At 24.9% G+C, this 19517-nt stretch overlaps 1 protein-coding gene across 4 annotated transcripts in view; it reads left to right on the plus strand.

Moving 5' to 3' along the window:
• LOC129606305 (SH3 and multiple ankyrin repeat domains protein 3) overlaps window positions 1-17488 on the plus strand; it is a 291247-nt gene extending 273759 nt beyond the window's left edge. For 3 of the 4 annotated variants that reach the window (XM_055516558.1, XM_055516559.1, XM_055516560.1), the window contains exons 10-15: window positions 691-757; window positions 9335-9610; window positions 12330-12840; window positions 12906-14265; window positions 14328-14755; window positions 14839-17488. In XM_055516558.1, coding sequence (XP_055372533.1) covers window positions 691-757; window positions 9335-9610; window positions 12330-12840; window positions 12906-14265; window positions 14328-14755; window positions 14839-15952 — 3756 coding nt within the window. In that variant the 3' untranslated portion in view covers window positions 15953-17488. The remainder of the gene's footprint in view (window positions 1-690; window positions 758-9334; window positions 9611-12329; window positions 12841-12905; window positions 14266-14327; window positions 14756-14838) is intronic. The other variant, XM_055516561.1, reaches the window with a different exon arrangement.
• The last annotated feature ends 2029 nt before the right edge of the window (window positions 17489-19517 follow it).

Consider the following 19517-nt stretch of genomic DNA (forward strand, 5'->3'; position numbering starts at 1 on the left):
TAAGAGGTCACGTACGATCGATTGAGGCTTATATATGAAATTTCAAATAAATCTGTTAAATATTTTCTTCAAAATAATGAAAAATGTAAAACAGGCCCGTTAAAAAGTCCAATTCCCGAGGCCCGATATATCCCAAAAGTTGATCAATCCATCGTTACATGATTGAAATAAATTCACATAAAAAACTTAATCAAAATCGGTTCAACCGAACTTGAGATACATGCGTGCACACACAGACCGACAAGTTGCTAAAAGTCTTCCATCTTTGATTGTTGTGATAAAGATTTTAATTACAAAGATCGGACAATAGAAAATAATTCTACTTTTAGAAAGTGAAAGTAATAGCAAAGTAATTTTTAAAATATTTTTCATAAATTTATTTAAATAAAACGTAACTAAAATAAATTTTATTTATGCAAATAACGTAAATAAAAATATAAAAAAAATACGATCATTGCTTCGAAATTTTATTTAGTTGCTGTGGTTATACAACATACTCAATTTAATTATAATGGATATTTTAACATTTATTTTAATTTGAATTATTTTTATACATACTTATTATATTGTTATACAAAGCTAAATAAATTACAAAAATCGTATATTCTCATAAAAAAAAAAAAATAAAATTTAACTAAAACATTTAAATTTTCTTTTAATTTTATAATTAAATCAAAATGAATACTTAAGGTGGCTGTAATTGCCGGTAATTTAGAGCTAGCTGAAGTCATACAAAACTATAAGTCTGAAGATATCGGTAAGTTTAAACATAATTGTAATTTTTGTATTATTGTTTTTTTTTTTAATCTAGTCAAACTTAATTATTGTTAATGTGTTAAGTGTCACAACATAACACACATTTTACTCACAAAAATTTCATTAATATTTTTTTGTTTGATTCATCAAAGAAAATATAAAATTATATTAATAAATTCTTCATTTTTTATTTAAATGAAAAAAATAAATAAATCTATTGTTAATAGAAAAAGTTTCCTTCTCTCAAAATTTCAAAGATCAAAATTAAAAAAAAAAACACATGTTTTTCTTTAAATAAATTTATTTTTTGTTAAATTATTTTTTTATTTTAAACTATTTTTTAAGATTTTCATAGTTTGCATATTTTTGAAAAAAAAGAAACGTTTGTTTGTTACATTGTTAACTTAAAACTAGCTTATTCTTCTTTTCTATATACATACATATATATGTATAATATGCATACATAGTATATACCATTATAAATTTGAGATATTTTTAATCTTTAAAATTTTGTTTTCAAATCATCAATTTGTAATCATTCATTTATAAATAAGAACCATCACAATTTCCCTCAATAAATTTATAAATAATATATTTTTGTATAGTTGAATAAATTGCTTTTGAAATTGATTGAAAATTTTAAAATTTTAATGCGCCAATTTATAATTTTTATATAAGCACTCAATTCAAAAATATATTCTAAAAAAAATATTAGTTTTAATTAGTTAATATTAAAAAATAGATGAAAAACAATTTAGTGAACTAATTTTAAATATCACAGAAATTGCAAAAAGTATTAGCATAGTGTCTACAATTTTTAGTTTTATAGATGTCACTAAATGTAGTTGTCTTTACTTAGATCCAGTAACAGAAGAATTACCAATATTATGTGTTTTCGAAACATGTGTTTAAAGACCTAATGAACATTTTTAAAGTTTTGAGCTTAGTTATTAATTGTTGCTAAAAAAAGTGTGTTTAATAAATAATCGAAAAGAATATTATGGGAATTCTAGATTAATGTTATGGAAAACGAATTTAATACAGACATATATAAATCTTAATTTTTATAGATACTATGATCACGCGAATTATTTATTTAAAAATTTTAAGTTATCGTAAAAAAATTTACTTTTTTTTACAAAAATTCATACAGGGGACATAAAAAATTCTATTGAAATAATTCTCTAATTGCTATAAAATGTTGCATATATTTAGGAATAGTAGATTTTCTCCTAAAAATATGCAACATAGTTAATAATTTTATAGTAATTAATCTGCAAATATGAAAATTAAGTTAAGTTGTTAATAAATTAATACAAATAATTGAAATATAAGGGTAAATTTATTAATAAGAGAACGTATTATACATTGTAGCTTTCATAGAATTAGGATGAAATTGTAAAGTTGAAAAAATTGGTCCGGGAAAAGGGACATTTTTGAATGATTAAGTGGTATTAACCCGAGTAAAGAAAAAGATAAAAAAAAATTGTTATTTTGATATAAAGTCAAATATTGTGGTTTCCTACAAACTGTTAAAATATAACAGTTTCCCTTGATCTGCACACGTATTAGAGAAATGAAAAAAAAGATTCCAAGAATTTAATAAAAATCTTAAACAAATTTCATTTTTCACAAAAACACAAAAATAAATTAAATTAAAACCTCCTAACTTTTGGAAAGTTGTAATAAAAACTTTATAATCAAGATTAAAAAAATTTTTACCTCAAAAATTTTCTTCTATTATAAATTTTTGTTTTTTGTATTCTGAAGGTTTTGTATTCTGAATTTCAGTAGCGATTAGCAGTCCGAGTAAACACACGTGCTTGGTAAAATTAGCAAGCCCATCTTCTGCAAGTTTGCTGGAAATGTTCAGAATTGAAATCAAAATAAAATTGTTTTTTTTTCTTTTTATAATTTCGTTAAGTTTTTATCAATTTGCTAAATTGAAAAAGTTTTAGGGCTTGAGTTTTAGCTATAAATATCATATTTCACTTCGCTTTTAACTCGTTCCTTTGATTACGTCATCCATCTGTTCTGCAGTTACATGAAGAAATTTCCATTAAGTTAAATATTTCACATATTATTATGAATTTTGAGTTATTGATAAATAAAATAGTCGTTTAGTTGACATTGAAAATTTTACAGTGAATTTAACAGTTATGCCTTAAATTTTACAAAACATAAAGATTTACTTTTCTTTATTTCACTCCTTATTACTCTTTTATTTATTGCTGAATGAAAGAGATGCTTGTATAAGATTTGAAATTTATAGAACATCTTCCGGAATCGTATGAAATTATATAAAGCGATTTCACTTATTTAAGAAATTCATTAAAGCACAACGGAAGATGAAAACTGATTTTCAAATTAAAATTTGCATAATTCGGTAGTTCAAATATTAGACCAAACATAATAATTTGCCACAGAATATAGATCAACAATATGAAAAAGTGAGCTCTAAAAGACATTTCTTTTGACAATAAATTAAGATTTTCACAAGCTCTAATCTAACTAAAATATTCATTCACAATACCAACCATTGATTTAGATATACTTTTTGTTGAAGAAATTATGTATGAAACTTTTGAAGTTCATTTTTAAGAAAATAAATTTTGATAGCGTATACAAAAGTCAATTAACTTCCATTTCTATAGAATCGAAATGCAGTTACATTGTTTAGGCTTGAGAGATTCTGGATTATAATAACATGTTCACAATTATTTGTGTATGTATATAGATCATTATATCAATTATGCATATGCAAATAAACCGAATATAAAGTACAAATTGTCATTTGAATTACCCCAATTAAAATTATTGCTCACATTAGAAAATAATTAATTACGCATAATTTTTTTTGCATATTGAACATTCAATTTTAAAAATTTAATAAAATAATTTCCAATTATAAAAATATTTAAGAGATTTTTTTAATTTTGCATATACACGTATATAATAAAATATTATTAGGAAAACTTTTCATTTTATTACAACTATTATTTTAAAAATTGCTTTAAGGCATTTTAATTGAATTTTTTACTAAATTAAACATATTGAGTGACATTTTCACTTTCAACAATGCATACAATATAGATTCAGAAATAGTGGTGTTTAAAACAATATAAAACAATTAAAGTTCAAATTTTATTTTGAAATTAGAACGAATTATGTAAAAATTGTATAGGATATGAAGGTTTTAAAAAAAATTTTGTTATCATATGTGATATTTTGCTAAGAAGATCTCATTCTTTAAAATTTATTTTTGAATAAGTTTTAGTTTTTTTACATTAATGTTGAATTTCCGACAGTGCCCCATTCAAGTGTAAAAAGTGTCGCAAATTCTTTTTAAAAATCAATAAATTTTGATTTTTAGCTTTGAATTTTCAAATATTTCCGGTCAACCAAATTGAATCAGACCAAATTCAAGTTATTGAACAAGCAAACAATAATTGGGTGTGAATATTAGGATACTATCTATATGCATTAGCTGAAATTCTAACAGATAACAAATATCTGAATAAATGAAGTTGTTCTTTAATTCCCATGTAACTCATTTTGGATACAAGGAATAATTGCAGAAAATTGTATTAATTTTTTAGTACTAAGTGTTTTTAAGTCATAACGATCGACATTGGAAAATCAAAATTGTTTATTTTATATAGCATTCGAAACTTTGCAAATACTTGTGTAGCATAGTAGTCTCTGTTTTCCTTTTAAAGTAAAATTAAATATACATAAAATTAATTACAACATTTTATTCATAATATTTTGTAAACAGTTCCATTCATAAATTATGTACATATATATTTCAGGTACATTAATGTATATATACATACATATATATATACAAAGTAATAAAACATTTAGTTTATAGAGTTCGAAAGTTTTTTCTTGTTAGTTTTTCATTTCACTTGAATTTTTTATTTAATTTTTGTTTACAAATTTTTTAATTTTCTAGTTTCTTTTTTTATCTTTATAATACCCTCCAATGCTTTTCTTAAAATTTATATATATATATAAACTTATTTACTATTCCTATAAACATTTATATAATAAACATACTATTATAGTTACTTTTTTCTGGAATGCTTTTGTATTTGTTTAAATGTTAAATTATTATAGTATTAGTGTTATTAATTATTTCAAAAGAGAGAAAGAAAAAAAAATATGAAAAGTCAGCAACAAAATTTTTCTAAGGATTTCATAATAGGATTAAGTGCTAAAAAGACAACTAAATCGTAAGTAATTATTATTGTTAATAGCTCTGAAAAATTATTCATAGATGTCGCTAAATATGCTTAATTACAATAAATATTAAATAATAAAATAAAAATTAATCAAAAATAAAAAATATTGCAAAATATTGAAAATTAGTTTTTGCTCGATTAATGTGCTTTTCAAAGAAAAACATTTTTTTTTTTTTGTTATTTCTACATTTTTATTTGGAGAGTTTACATTTAAATATTGTTAAATAATAAATCGTTAAAAAAAATAAATTCTGATAAGTTTCGACCAATAATGAATTTTGAGTCTAGTATAATTGATTTTATGTATAGATTGTGAATTTTTTAGGAAATGCGAAATTGTAAGACAGAAAAATATTAGATGAAAAAAGGATACTTAATATAGTGACTTTTGAATACAGGCTAATTTATTCACACTAATAATATTCATAAAGATAGTGGGATTTAGCTAAAGTCGGGGTCAAAATTAAAAACATGCTTAGATTAGAAATAAAGAAATGTAAGAATTTGAAAAAATTAGATATAATATGCTAGGCTTTCTATATAGGCAAAATTTTCAACCTATTAAAAAATATGTGTTCTTTAAAATGTTCAAAAATTACACTAAAAGCTTGTGCTGTTTATTACGTATATCAGTTAAATATTTAATAATTTATGTAATTTTTTAGACTTCAGACTATAAAGCTTATAATGTTGTGGATATTTTTGAAATAAATCGCAATCGCAAGCAATCCTAAAGCTCTGCTCTCTTACTTAGGCCAATATAGTAAGAAACAGTTAGGAATTATCAATAAGCTACTTGTTAACAAAAGTTATAAATAAAAATATGAAAAAGTATATAAAAAAAAACATATTTATAGGTAAACATATGTACACTAAATCACTTTTTCTTTTAATTAATTTTTACTTCTAAATTGATGAACTTGGATAAATAAACAGCAGTAGTTACAAATTGCAAAAAAAAATTTCAACTTTTAACAATTTCATGCTTTTTTTATTATTTCGTTTTAAAGGATTTTCTTTTCAAAATAGTATAAGTTTATTAATTTTACAACGACTAAAGATGAACGCATTCAAAACATTTTTATGAACATGATTTGCATGTTCAACACCATTTCACGCTATTAAGATTATGTTACATTTAATTACACTTTTTAATAAATTTTAATATTATTTACTAAAAAATAATATTGTTTACATTTTTTTTTTCTTTATTAAAACTTACTATGAAAAACATTCGATCGTTGGCATGCAAATAGTCAATACTTGTTCGGTAATATCGGAAGTTCGTTGAAGTTTTTTAAATGTTAGATTTTTTTCTGTTAATTGATCATTAATCAAAATTACTTTAAAAATTGTATATTTCGTTTATGAAATTTGAAATTGTTTTGTAAAGCAAAGAACCGTGTATTTTATTTTCAAAATTATTTTTAAACCAAAGGCATACTTGAAGAGTTTATTATTTTTGATATGCTCCTGAAAATATGTAACGTAAATTAAAGTTCAGCACATTATTGTATTAAAATTTCTTGAAATATCAATATAAAATATTCAAAACTAAGAACGAACGAAACTATAATGAAAATTAACTTTTTTTATTTAAAAAAATAATTAAAAAAATCGCATGTAAATAATTATGCATAATATATAAAAAAATCAAGTAAACGGTATTTTGTTAAGCCTATATCTTAAATTTCATGTACCTACATACCACGAAAATTTCATTATATTTTATTATATAAATTATAATTATTTTAATTTAAAACACCAGACAATTGCAATTATAGCGTTTATTATGGCAAATATAAACGGAAAGTAGTTTTACATTGTAACATAGGCAATATAAGTATACATACAATATATATTATGTTAACAATGTAGGTACCAATGTTATATATTTATTTTGTAGGTACTTTATGTTGATTTCAATTTCATGGCTTTTTAATTAACTATAAAAATTTTAATTTTTAAAGAAATTAATTAGAGAAAGAACAAAAAAAATTAATGTACACATAGGTTTGTTGAAATTCAATAAATTTCATTAAAATTAAAATTGTTTTATATACGATGTCGGTGTTTACATAATGCGTATGACATTTTTTTATAATTTGTGGTGTTTTGGTTTCAATTAATAAAAATTCTAAGTGAATTCAAATTAATTCTTAACACTATTATTTTGTATCTTCTTAATCTACTTTGTACTATATGAAGCTAAAGTTGTGAATTCTTTCAGGAGTAAATTATCCTAAGAATAAATTGTACTAGTACGAAAAGAAAATTGTGAGTAGCCATGTTATATATTAATGTCACAATACAGTTATATAATTAATTATTTTAATTAATTCGCTAAAAAAATGTATTTGAAGTAACGCATAGCCCTTTTTTCACTGCAATTTAATTAAACAATGTGTTTTAATGCTTACATTAATACAAAAACCTATACACCTAATATAATCCCCATGAAATATCCTCAACATTTTTATACAAAATGCAAATTTTCTAGTTAATATCTCATAATTTATGAAAACCGCATAGGAATATTTACAACAATTTAATATTTATCTTACTACCAAAATATTTGAAATTTTACTCAGAAAAAAAAAACATACGAAATTAACATGAAAATAACATGGAATAAATATCGCACCATTATTTATCATAAAAATATCGAATAATATGCAAAACTGACGCGGTAATGCATTGAAAATTAAAAAACAAAATCAAGCTGAAAAAAAAAATAAATTTTAAAATATTTTTAATTTTATTTTTTTTTCTCGTTTTGCTTTTGTACACATAATTTGTATTGAATTCCTAGATTTTGCCTACAAAATAGCATACATACATACATAACATATGTATATTTTCTGGCAAACCATAAAGCAAAAGTTAAAATAAAAATTTTGCATTTTTAATAAATTATAATTTCAATTATGCACCACAAATGCTTAAGCTTTCAATTTACATGTGAGGTAAATTTACAAATTCGAACTTACAACGACGAATTACATGTTATTTTTCATTAAGTACAGTTTACACGCACGTTTAATAAATTTGTAAATTTCATATCCAACTTAAACATAATATTCTCTTACATGTTTACAAACATGTGTATGCGAATATGTGTATAACTGTTATCGCTCTTATTTCGAAAATTTAAAAAATAAATAAGTCAATGTACAAATTTCAGTCTAAAATATCAAAGATATTATTTCTAAATCGAAAATATTAGGAGATTCGAATTTCATTATATGGAAATGATTAAAAAATTTTGAATATAAATGCTTGTATATTCAAAGCCTTTGATTGTTAAAAAGAAACTTGCATTAAAAAAAGTGTTGAACAGTGATTGCGAACTTTTTTAACGGTACTTTGTTATAGTTGCGACAGTGTGAAACGAAGTTTCACCCCTTAACGAAAAACTACTTTTTTTTAATTTATTGTTGGAATTATTTTATTAACACTTCATTTGGATTCCCTTTATTAACAAAAAAATAATTTTAATTAAAATCAAAATTGTCACCCCAATTAATAATCAGCTACTCATACGAGTAGTTCACTGCTCTCAATCCATTAACTCTCCCGATTGAATTCAATTAATTGAGTTAATTGATTGTGAAACTCTCTTTCAAATGAGCGTTAAGTGCAAACTTACTTTAAATTTCCTATTTTCTTACAACGATTTATTTTTTCTTTTTTTTTTTTTCTCTACGATCACTTTGTTGTTATTTATAGACACACAAGAAAAAAAACCAACTTGTATTTTTAACTTGGTTGTAACAAAATTGCGCTCAACCAAAAAAATTTTCTTTTTTTTTTTTGAATTTCGAAAAACGGGGGAAAAATGTAGAAGGAGTTTTGGTTTTAATTTTTCTATTTTTAATTGCGCTTTGCTCGATTCTCAATTTATGTGATTTTTTTGTTTTTTCCAAAATAAATTTTAATTTTATTAATTTTTAATTTGAATTTTGTAATCAAAAAAGTTGGTTAGCAAAAAATATTGGAAGCACACAGCATTTACTTTTGTACATTCATCGTTCGTAATAAACGAAAAAAATATTTGAGTGATTTGAAATTTTTTATTGATTTGAAAACAAAATCGATTTTTTTTTTATATTTAAAATAAATCAAAAATTTGTAATAAGCGAATTTAAAAACAAAAAAATTAATTTTCAAAAAAACGCAAACTAAAATTTAAATAAAAATTTTTTATTTAATTTTCAAAATTAAAAGACAAAGAAAAAAAAAAACAAACGATTTAAAGTGTTATTCAATCGCACTGTAGATTAAAATCCAAAAAATCATTAAAGAAAATAATTTTAATTATATATACCTAGTCCCATTCCGTGGTCCCCCACGTTATAATCCAAGACGACGTTCCGGTGTCGGATGGATGGCATATGGTGTTGGTAGTGGTACACTAGCACATCATCATGGTAATGGTAGTATATCTGGTGGAAGTATATTAGGTTCAACATTGTCAAGAGGAAGTACATGTGGCCCACCATCACCATGTCCGTCTGAGCATTTGCCATATAGTTCAGCAAGCTCCAGTTTATCTGAAGGTTCATCTGGACATCGTTCACATGAGGATGATATTAGTATTGTTACAGGTATTTATGAAAAAAAATTTTCATTTCTTTTTTTTTTTGTTAAATCGTATTTTCGAAGAGAGATGGATAATTGATTGTTTGATTGAAATGGAAAATAAAAGAATCAGAATAATTTGATTTTATTATTCATTTCAATAATAATCAAGTTTCAATATGAATAATAAGAGTAGTCCCGTAGTCTAAAGTAAGTTAAAAAGTATTAGGAATGTTATTTTTTAGTATCTTTTATTTGTATATGATTACATATAATTGTTAATTGCATTGTTACGTATATTCAATCTCCAAAAGTTTATTATTTATCTAATTATTATTTGCATGATTAAGAGATGTTGAGTTCGTTTTTTTTTCATATAAACTTTCCTTAAACATTTTTGCATGTTCTATAGATTTCATTTCAATCATGTTATATTGAATGTATAATAATATAAAACGAATAAATCTATGTATATGTGTGTACATATATAGAAAAATTAGAACAACATTTTAAATTTTTAAGGAATAATATGGAATTGCTGATAAATAATGTACTCTAATTTAATTTAATAATTTAAAGCCGAAAAATCTGCTTGCTCACTAGTTTTATACATATTTTTTTGTACATATATATAGCAAATAGAAGACATATTTAATATGTCACAAGTGTCATAACTTACATACAGCAAAAATTAGCTATTTGCGTTTCCACAAATTATACAAAATTATGGCTAGAGCTCTCATTTGATTTTACATATAAACTTTTGATCTGGCCAAGGCTTAGGAATTTAAAATGAATTAATAAATATGCACATATATTAAAATTTTTGTTTATGTTTTTTTTTAAATCTGATTCTGTCGCATTCCAAGTTTGCGCATTATACAACTATAAAAAAAATATTTTGAGATTAGAGTCCAAGGGTAAAGTTTTTTTTTATTCCTAGGCAAGTACTTTGATTTCATTAAAATCAAAATTAAAAAGGAACAGGACCAATGTAATTATTCTTAAAAAATGTAAAATTTAGAAGTTAGAGAAAATCAGCGAAATTTTATAAAAGAATTTTTATACCAAAAGGGCAGTTTCTCACATATGTGCATTAATTATTTTTAAATATTTCACAATATTCAACGTACCCTATAATCCAATAATTCTCCTATAAATTTATAAATAAAATTAATTGTCGATCATCAATAAGAATTTTTCTCCATTTGCCCCTTTGTGAGACAAATTTAATTACTGTATTGTTTGTTTTATACTGAATTCGATTTCTTTTTTAAAATATTTTTCATGTCATCCTTGTATGTTCATGTCATTTTAGTTTGACAAATTGGCCAATTCTTTAAGAAATTAATGTTAAAAAAATTTTTCCTATTTATTTTTAAAAACATTGAAATAAAAGTTACAAAATTGAAAGTGCTTAATCTTTTTTCAAACTGAGTCTAAATACTCAGTGCATTTCTTTATTTTAATTTTTTTGTGAATTTCCGACGTTTATTTTACTGCTTTGCTGTATGCATTCTCCAGTGATCAATATTCCATTAATGTCCCATGGAACTATTAATATAATGGGGAGGAAAATTATTGCAAAAAGTAAAAATAAAATTTAGAAAAAGAAGAGAAACTTTTATACGAAATTGTTTTTTACAAACTTAAAACTTTCATACATTGTACGTGTTGTTTTTCAATATGAAAGGAATGAAAAAATGCCTGGTTTACATCAAAATATCTGCGAAAAGTTCAAAGAATACAAATAATGTAAAATACAACAAAATGAAGGCAAAGAGTTCAAGAAAAAACATTCCATATTTTGAAAGGAAGAAGGATATAAATAATAGCTTTTCAATTCTGACACCAACTTTAATAATAAATGTGTCGGAATAAACGCCAATTTCGAAATAACCTACATATATCAGTCTAAAATTTTTTTTTTCATTTCTTCTACCAAAGCCGCTTTTTATGGATTTTTCAATAAAAAAAATAGTTTAAAAGGTTTAACCAGAAAAGCTGTAAATTGAAGTTTATAAAGAAAATTATAAAATTGAATGGCTATATCAGCAAGTAGCACATTTAAGTTTAAAAATTTTTAGGATTTGATACTGTTAGAATTTTAAGGGCTGGAATATAAAAAGCCAACTTCCATTCAAAAAAAACAAATATTTAGGGGGATCTTTTGAAAAATTGAAAAAATTTAAAAAAAAGAAATGTTAGTTTAAAAGATAAGAACGACAGTGATATTAGTTAAGAAATGTATTCTTAATTTTTAAAGATATTTTATTGCTTAACTGAAAATTAGGAGAAATATAAAACAAAGTCCATAATTTGAAAGGTCGAAATTTTGCGAAATTTAAGTAGCGAATAAATGTTAAAGTTAAGAGCAAAATTCCATTCTCAATAACGGTTGATTTGAAATTCTAATACTTCCTTATAATGTTTTGCCGCAAATATTTTTCTTTTGTTGAACACAAATTTCGTAAAAATCGAAGAAAGGGCAAAAATAAGTGAACAACTTACCAGATATAAATCATTTTCTAAAAGTAATTTATTTGCTTGTAAAATTTCTTCATATAAATGAAATTACCTTTATGTGACGCTAATCTCTAAATCTCAGTTTTTGTATAAAAGTTGTTACTTTTCAAAAGAACTTTGAGAAAATTCAAAGTTTGGAATTTAATAAAATTATATATAAAGCTTTGACTAAAATGTGATTTTAAATTTTATTAAAATTTATCTTTTTTGTAACTTTAGATAAAAGCATTGGAGATACAAGCGATATAATCAGCGATTCATCTGGTGTCGGTACAAATTCTGATAGTGCAGCATGCTCAATCGGACATCCCAGCACGACTGTAGTTTGTATGGAACCATATGCTGGTAATACGATTGGACATATTCGTATACAACCGGGAGAAGTTATTGAAGTTGTTGGATCTACTGATTGTGGCCTTCTTGAAGGTTATGTTCGCGGAACAAATCGTTCTGGATTTTTCCCAGCTGAATACGTTCAAGAAGTTAATATACGACAAAAAAATATTACAAATGTTTCAACAGCTAGCCAATATCAAAATTCTCCACCACCCCCGTCGGTTACAACTATATCAAATACCAATGCAAATAATAATTGTAATAATAATAGCAGTAACAACAATAATATCAACAATAATAACAACAACAGCAGCCAAAATCTAACACTTATGACTCAATCAGTTACGCTGAACGGGCAATATAACAGTTCAACTGGTCCTAGAATTAAGAAAGTGTAAGTAATTTTGTTTATTGTTTTTTTATTTTTTGGGGATTTACATTTAAATATGCTTATTTTAGAAATCTATTGGAACCGCGAACTGTTATTTTACATCGTGCAAAACGTGGTTTTGGCTTCGTATTGCGTGGAGCAAAAGCATCATCTCCATTAATGCAGTTGAAACCGTCAGAACGTTTTCCCGCTTTACAGTACCTTGACGATGTTGATCCAGGTGGTGTTGCTGACAGATCTGGTTTAAAACCCGGTGATTTTCTGTTAGCTATAAATGGACATGATGTCCGCGAAGCGTCTCATGAACAAGTTGTTGATATGATCCGTTCTTCAGGCGCTTTGGTTCAAATGACTGTAATATCAGCGAATTTTCCACAAAATGGTAATAATAATAATCAAATACAACAGCACCAACAGATTCAGTTCCAAAATTTACAAGGGGGTGGCGACATTAATGGCAGCAATGGAATTAATTTATCATCAATAAGACAATGTGCTACACTTCCACGCAAAATGTCTGGTCCTGGTGGTCGTTTACCAGCGCCAACTCCACCACGACGCGATCCAAAGACAACATTGAGTGTTGGTAGAGCAAGAGCAAAATCAATGGTAGCTGGTCTTGAAAATGGGGGCGAAAAAGATCCAAATGAAGACGGCGATATACCAGCAAAGTCTAGCTCAATTGAATCGATTTCAACATCGACACCCACCCAAAATCCAGGTACACCTGTACAGTTAAGAACTGCTAGCATTAAAGCTCGTCCTACGTCAAGCAGAATTACAGCAGCTGAATTAGAAGAGCTATTCCAAAGACAACAAGGCGAAGGTGTAGATGGTACAAATCGCAGTTCAACTATGATGACAACGTCCAGATTCCAATCTGGAACTGATAGCGGAACTGCAACTCCACCTACGAATACATCACCAAACAAGGGTCCTTTGGTATATGCAAGTGTTGCAGAAATGAAAAGAAAAAAATCTTCAAAGAATGGTACACTTCGGGGAAAACCTTGCGCAATACCAACGGTTGGTGCAGATTTAAAACGAAATTTCCATTCTACCCCCGATCTACATTCTCAATTGAGTTCTTCGTCGTCGTCAATTTGGGCTGCTGGAGCTGCAGCTACAAAAGGACATCTTTCTCAAGATGACGTTGCAACTCTTCATGCATCAATGCAACGTCTCAATTTGCCGCCACCAAGTCATCCACCTCCTCCCCCACCAGTTGGCCAAGTTGTTAAAGTTGATGTTTCTCGTGGGTCAGAATATGAAAGTACAATTGCCTTGCAGAAAACAATTCAAAGGAATTCTAATACGAATGGCACTGCTGAAGGGATTGCGTCATCATTCAATCCATCGACAAATGCTAAATTATATGCATCACCTCAAGACTTAAGAAATGTAGCATTCCGAACTAAACAACAAGAAGTAAATGTTTGGTTTAACAATATGAAAACTGATTACGTTAAAAAATTATATTTTTTTTCTAGCAAACACGTAAAAACTCCAATCCAAGGGTGCCAACTCTTCAGCAGGCACAACAAATCCAAACACAAGCCCAATCAAATAAATCCCAAAATACAGTACTGCAACAACAGCCACAGGTCAACCAATATGCACAACCTGGAAGACAGATGATAGTAATGCCGCAACAGCCTGCAACAACTGCTATACAACAGCCACAAGCTCAACAGGCTAAAATATATGCTTCAAACCAAATAATTAAACCTCAAAACAATACTAGTACAGCCCAGCCTCCTTTAGTTGGTCCTGCTCCCCCAATTCCCGATCCCGATTATAGTCTTAGTGAGTCCGATGAAGAAGATGAAAATTCTATACTTGTTGCTCGAAATACTAAACTAAACGAAAAGATTGCTTTAATGGATGTTCCCGAAACAAGCGGCAACAGCAATACAAGGTAATTAGTGATTTTTAAAAACTAATGAATTTACTAAGGCACTTTAATTTCATTTGTCTAAAATTTTGCTTTATATTTTTTAGTGGCAGTAGTACTGGATCGAGTTCCATGCCACATTCTTTCTCCGTTGATGAAATCCAAAAAATGCGAACCAAATTAAAAACATCAAAATCCTACCCCAATGATTTAAAACCAGAAAATAGTGAAGAGCAAAATAATTCAATTAATAATAATAATCGCGATCAAGAAGAAGGTGATAACTCATCATCAGGAGTCAGCAGCGACCAAGAAATCCCCACAAATAATACAGACACAATTAAAAAGAAACCAGCAAGCAATAACCTAAATTCAACAACTCCGGCTTCAATTATTTCAGCACAACCTTCAGATGCACAACACATAACTTCTGCTCCAGTACCTTCTGTTGTAACTCAACCCGTTTTAAACACTGCACCAGTTGTAACAGCAGCAGTTTCGGCACAACAAACCGCTCGTATAGCGTCTTCTACTTCTATTACAACTGCTCAACAGCAACCACAACAGCAGCAACCGATTCATCAACAATTACAATTTCAACAGCATCAATATCAGCATCAATTGCAACAACAACGACAGCAACACCAACAGCCTCAATTTATCCAACAACCTGTTGTTACAAAGACTGTTGCTATTAAATCTGTGTTAATAACATCAAGTCAAAATCCTATACAAAAAACTGCTGCAAAACCATTAAAAATTGAACCAATTCCAGTCAACCACTTATCAAAATCAGTATCAATTGAGCAGCGTAGTGATGATGATGGTGATTTAAGTCCAAGTCCACCTGCAAATGCATTCAAGCGTCATAATTCGCTGACACGTAAACAAGCTGCACAAATTGCAATGAATCGAGCAACAAGAAGTGCAGTTTCTTTGGTGCAATTGCCGCCACCTATTGAAGCTGATCTTGAAATTGATATACCTAATACAAATATGGGTACAACTTGTACAGATCCGAATTGTCCCGATAATATCGTTTTAGCTCCTCCACCGCAATTTTGTGATTGTAATGATATAAAACATAGTGCAGCAGCGACTGGGCAATTAGGTCATTCCACATTAGGTCGACAACATTTCAGCAGTACAGGTAGTAGCGGTTCAGGTCGTGTAAGAATTATTGGAACAATACCGAAAAGTAGTATTCATAGATTGGCATAGTCATAACATAGTAAAAAATAAAATTAATTTATGTTCTCTTTACAATTAATATTAAATTAAAAATTGCTTTGAAAAAGGAGGAATTTAGGATAATATTGTAAAGGATAAAATATAAATGCAATATTTATATTTTATTGAAATGTTTTTTGTTTTAAAAATTAATTTTAGAATATAAGATAACAAAAGAGATAATGAAATTTAAGAAACAAACACACGTTTTAATCGAAGAATTTATTAGAGTTAAAATGATATGAAAAAAATTTTCTAGTTAAATTTTAAAAATTGAAGAGTTAAAAATATAAAAAACTACCCTTCCTTTTTTTTTATTGTTTCTTATTGAATTAAAAACGAATAAGTTTTGTTATCTACTCCTTTTTTTTTGCAATTTTATTAAGTTTTAAGTAAGATGTGAAACATGTTCAAATTATTTTAAAACTTACTAATTTCTGGACGCTTATAATTTAATTACGTAAACATAATATTCAACTAGATACCTATTTTAATTATTATTAATAATTTAAGTTTAAGCGTTGAGAAACTTTAAGAATTTTGGAGATTTGTTTTATGAATTATTCAAAACTTAATTTTTAAATTTACTCTCATTTTATATTGAAAAGAAACAACGTATGTAATATTGCTAAACGCACAATAAGTTTTTCAGGGCAACATTAAAGTTGAAATTATCACATTAATACAAAAGGATAAATCAATGTCAAATAAGTTTCAAGAATATTTCCTGAAAAGTTTATAAAACAAACAGTAAAAAATTCTCCAAAACGTTTTCTTGGGTCTCGATTGTTGTTTGCGTCAAATTTAATTTAAATTTTTTTTTTTTATATTATTAGGTGAAAGAAATAATAAAAATAAACCATGTTTTTTGTATACTTTAAATAATTTCTTTTTTGATCATTTTCATTGAAATTGTTTATATTTTATTTAATATAATTATTATAGTTAATATGTTAATTCATTTAAATTATTAAAATTATATATGAATTTTATTATCTTTGTTTTATAATATTTTGTTTTGTTCTTAAAATGCTAGTGAAATCATTAAACTATAATTTTTCTTCATTCTATTCATAGTTGATTTAGAAAATTAGTAAGATTTCCAAAATTAATTATAATGAGTTTTTTTTTTAAGTCAGTGGTTTAATATTCGTACTAGTATTTTTGTCTTATACTTGTTTTGTACCAAATTTATATGAAAAAAAAAAATTAACATAAATTTTTAATAGATATTATTATTATTAATAGTATTAAAATCTTCATAAAATTAATCGGAGAAGAATACAAAAAGTTATAAAAAAATAAAGTTATATAATTAAAATTCGACAAAAATAAATAATTAATCGTGCAATTTAAATTTAATTCACAATGAAAAAGACAAAAAAGTAAATTCTATTGAAATGAAATAAATAATTATTATAAAAAAAAAAGAAATATAGCTATTATAAAATTAATGTTAATTGAATAATAACAATTATTAAAGAATATAGTAAAAGTGAAATATTATCTACCTAATTATTATATACAACAATTAAATATTACACTACTAATATAGTTTTCATTCTTCTTTAACAAATAAAAAAATTGAAATTAATTTGTATATTATTTAAAGAAAAAAAAACTCTTGTAGTATCTAAATAACGTGAAAACTAAAACATAAATAATATATTTAATGTAAGTTAAATATAAATTTAGAAATGAAAAAAAAATTATTGTAATATTATAATTACACAAACCATTATTATAAAATATTAAAAATTACTTTACAACATTAAATCAATATTATATGTAATAAAAATCTTTTGTTTCATTTTATTTTACAAATTTTGAATCAATTTCATTTTTTAGTGAGAAGTTTTTTTATTTAATTCCAAAGATTTTCCGTTTTTTATTTTTATTCAATTAAATTTATCTACCATTCTAAGTGCACTAATTAAAATAATAATAACAATAGAATTTTTCTTAAAATCGTTTACAAAATTCAATAATTCATTTTTCATCAAAATTCAATAATGCATTGAACATTTACAAAAAAAAAATTATTAAGACTCCAAAATATCAGAACACATTTTCATTAAAACATTACCAAAAATAATATGAAAATATAAGGAAAAAAAATTAAAATATACAATGAATTTTATTGATAAAATAAAATTATTGGCAAAAATTTTTGAATTTCCAAAATCACAAAAGCCAACAAAAAACTAATTAAAAATACTGTATGAAGAATCAGTTTAAATTTTACTTAAGTAATTCACTAAATTAAATTCATCGAAATTTATAAAAAACCTAAACATTTCATATTCCACAGACATCTTTTTGATAAAACTGTACAAATTTTTTGAAAATTCTATTATAAAATAAAAGTGAACATAAAAATTTAAAATAAGCTTACAAAAACATAATTAAACAAAAGAGATGAATACTAAATAAAGATCATAAAAAAAAAACTTAAAATAATGCAGCTAATAGCGCTATCATCATCAATATTAAAAATATCAGAAAATTACACGTTTTAAAAATAAAATTTGAATAAAAATTTTTTTATTTTTTTCAAAAAAATTTGGCGTTCTTTTCGCAGAGAATCAAATAATCAATAAGTCATGTTTTGTTAAATGCAGAATGCACATACGGAACAATCTTCAGTTAATAAGGAATTGCTGCAGTCATGATCCTGTAATATTAGTTTTTTTATTATATTTTCACATTATAATTTTATAGTATTAAATAAAATAAAATTTTATGATAAATAATTGTATTATAATTACAACGAAATATTTAAAATTGTAAATAAATTTAAACATATTTATATTAAATTCAAATTAAATTATAATGAACATAATTTTACGATAAGAAGCAAATATATTAGCCTAAAATTTTTTAAAATCAATATATTATTAATTAAAAAATTATATTAAATAACAATTCTATCCTGCCAAAACTGAAAAGAACAAAATGAAAAACAAAACAATTTAAATACAAATTAATATTTTATATAAAAAAGAAAGAAAAATTTTTATTTAATTATTCCCTCCTTCCTTTCTTACCCTTTTTCTAATTATCCTTACATAAAATTAATTAAATTTGTAATAATTATTGTATCTCGATATTTTGTTTATATATTTTTCCTTTTTAACATTTTTTAAATTTAAATTTTTGTCTAAAATTATATTTAAATATGAATAATGTACACTAGACATTCAAAAAAAAAAACTTTTAGAAGAACATTTACTAAGGCTTTAAAAAAATTCAAATAAAAATTGTTTAATATAATATTCTTAAATATAAAAAAAAAAAGAAATATTACTCACAAATCAAAGTACTAAATTTTAAAATCATTATTAAAAATTGGAAAGTTCATTTCATTAGAAAAATATTTAGAATTTCACCGGATTTTACTACAAAAGGGAAGTGAAAATATTCAATTATTATTAGAAACAAATTTACAAAAAAAAAAAAACAAAAATAAAAAAATATAAAAAATTAATATGTAATACATCTATTTAATATATCAGCCTAAATAATTAAAATAATTAAAATTAATTAAAAACGAATG

Source organism: Condylostylus longicornis, unplaced genomic scaffold (genome assembly GCF_029603195.1).
Source record: "Condylostylus longicornis isolate FDR11 unplaced genomic scaffold, ASM2960319v2 ptg000018l, whole genome shotgun sequence".
Classification (NCBI taxonomy): domain Eukaryota; kingdom Metazoa; phylum Arthropoda; class Insecta; order Diptera; family Dolichopodidae; genus Condylostylus; species Condylostylus longicornis.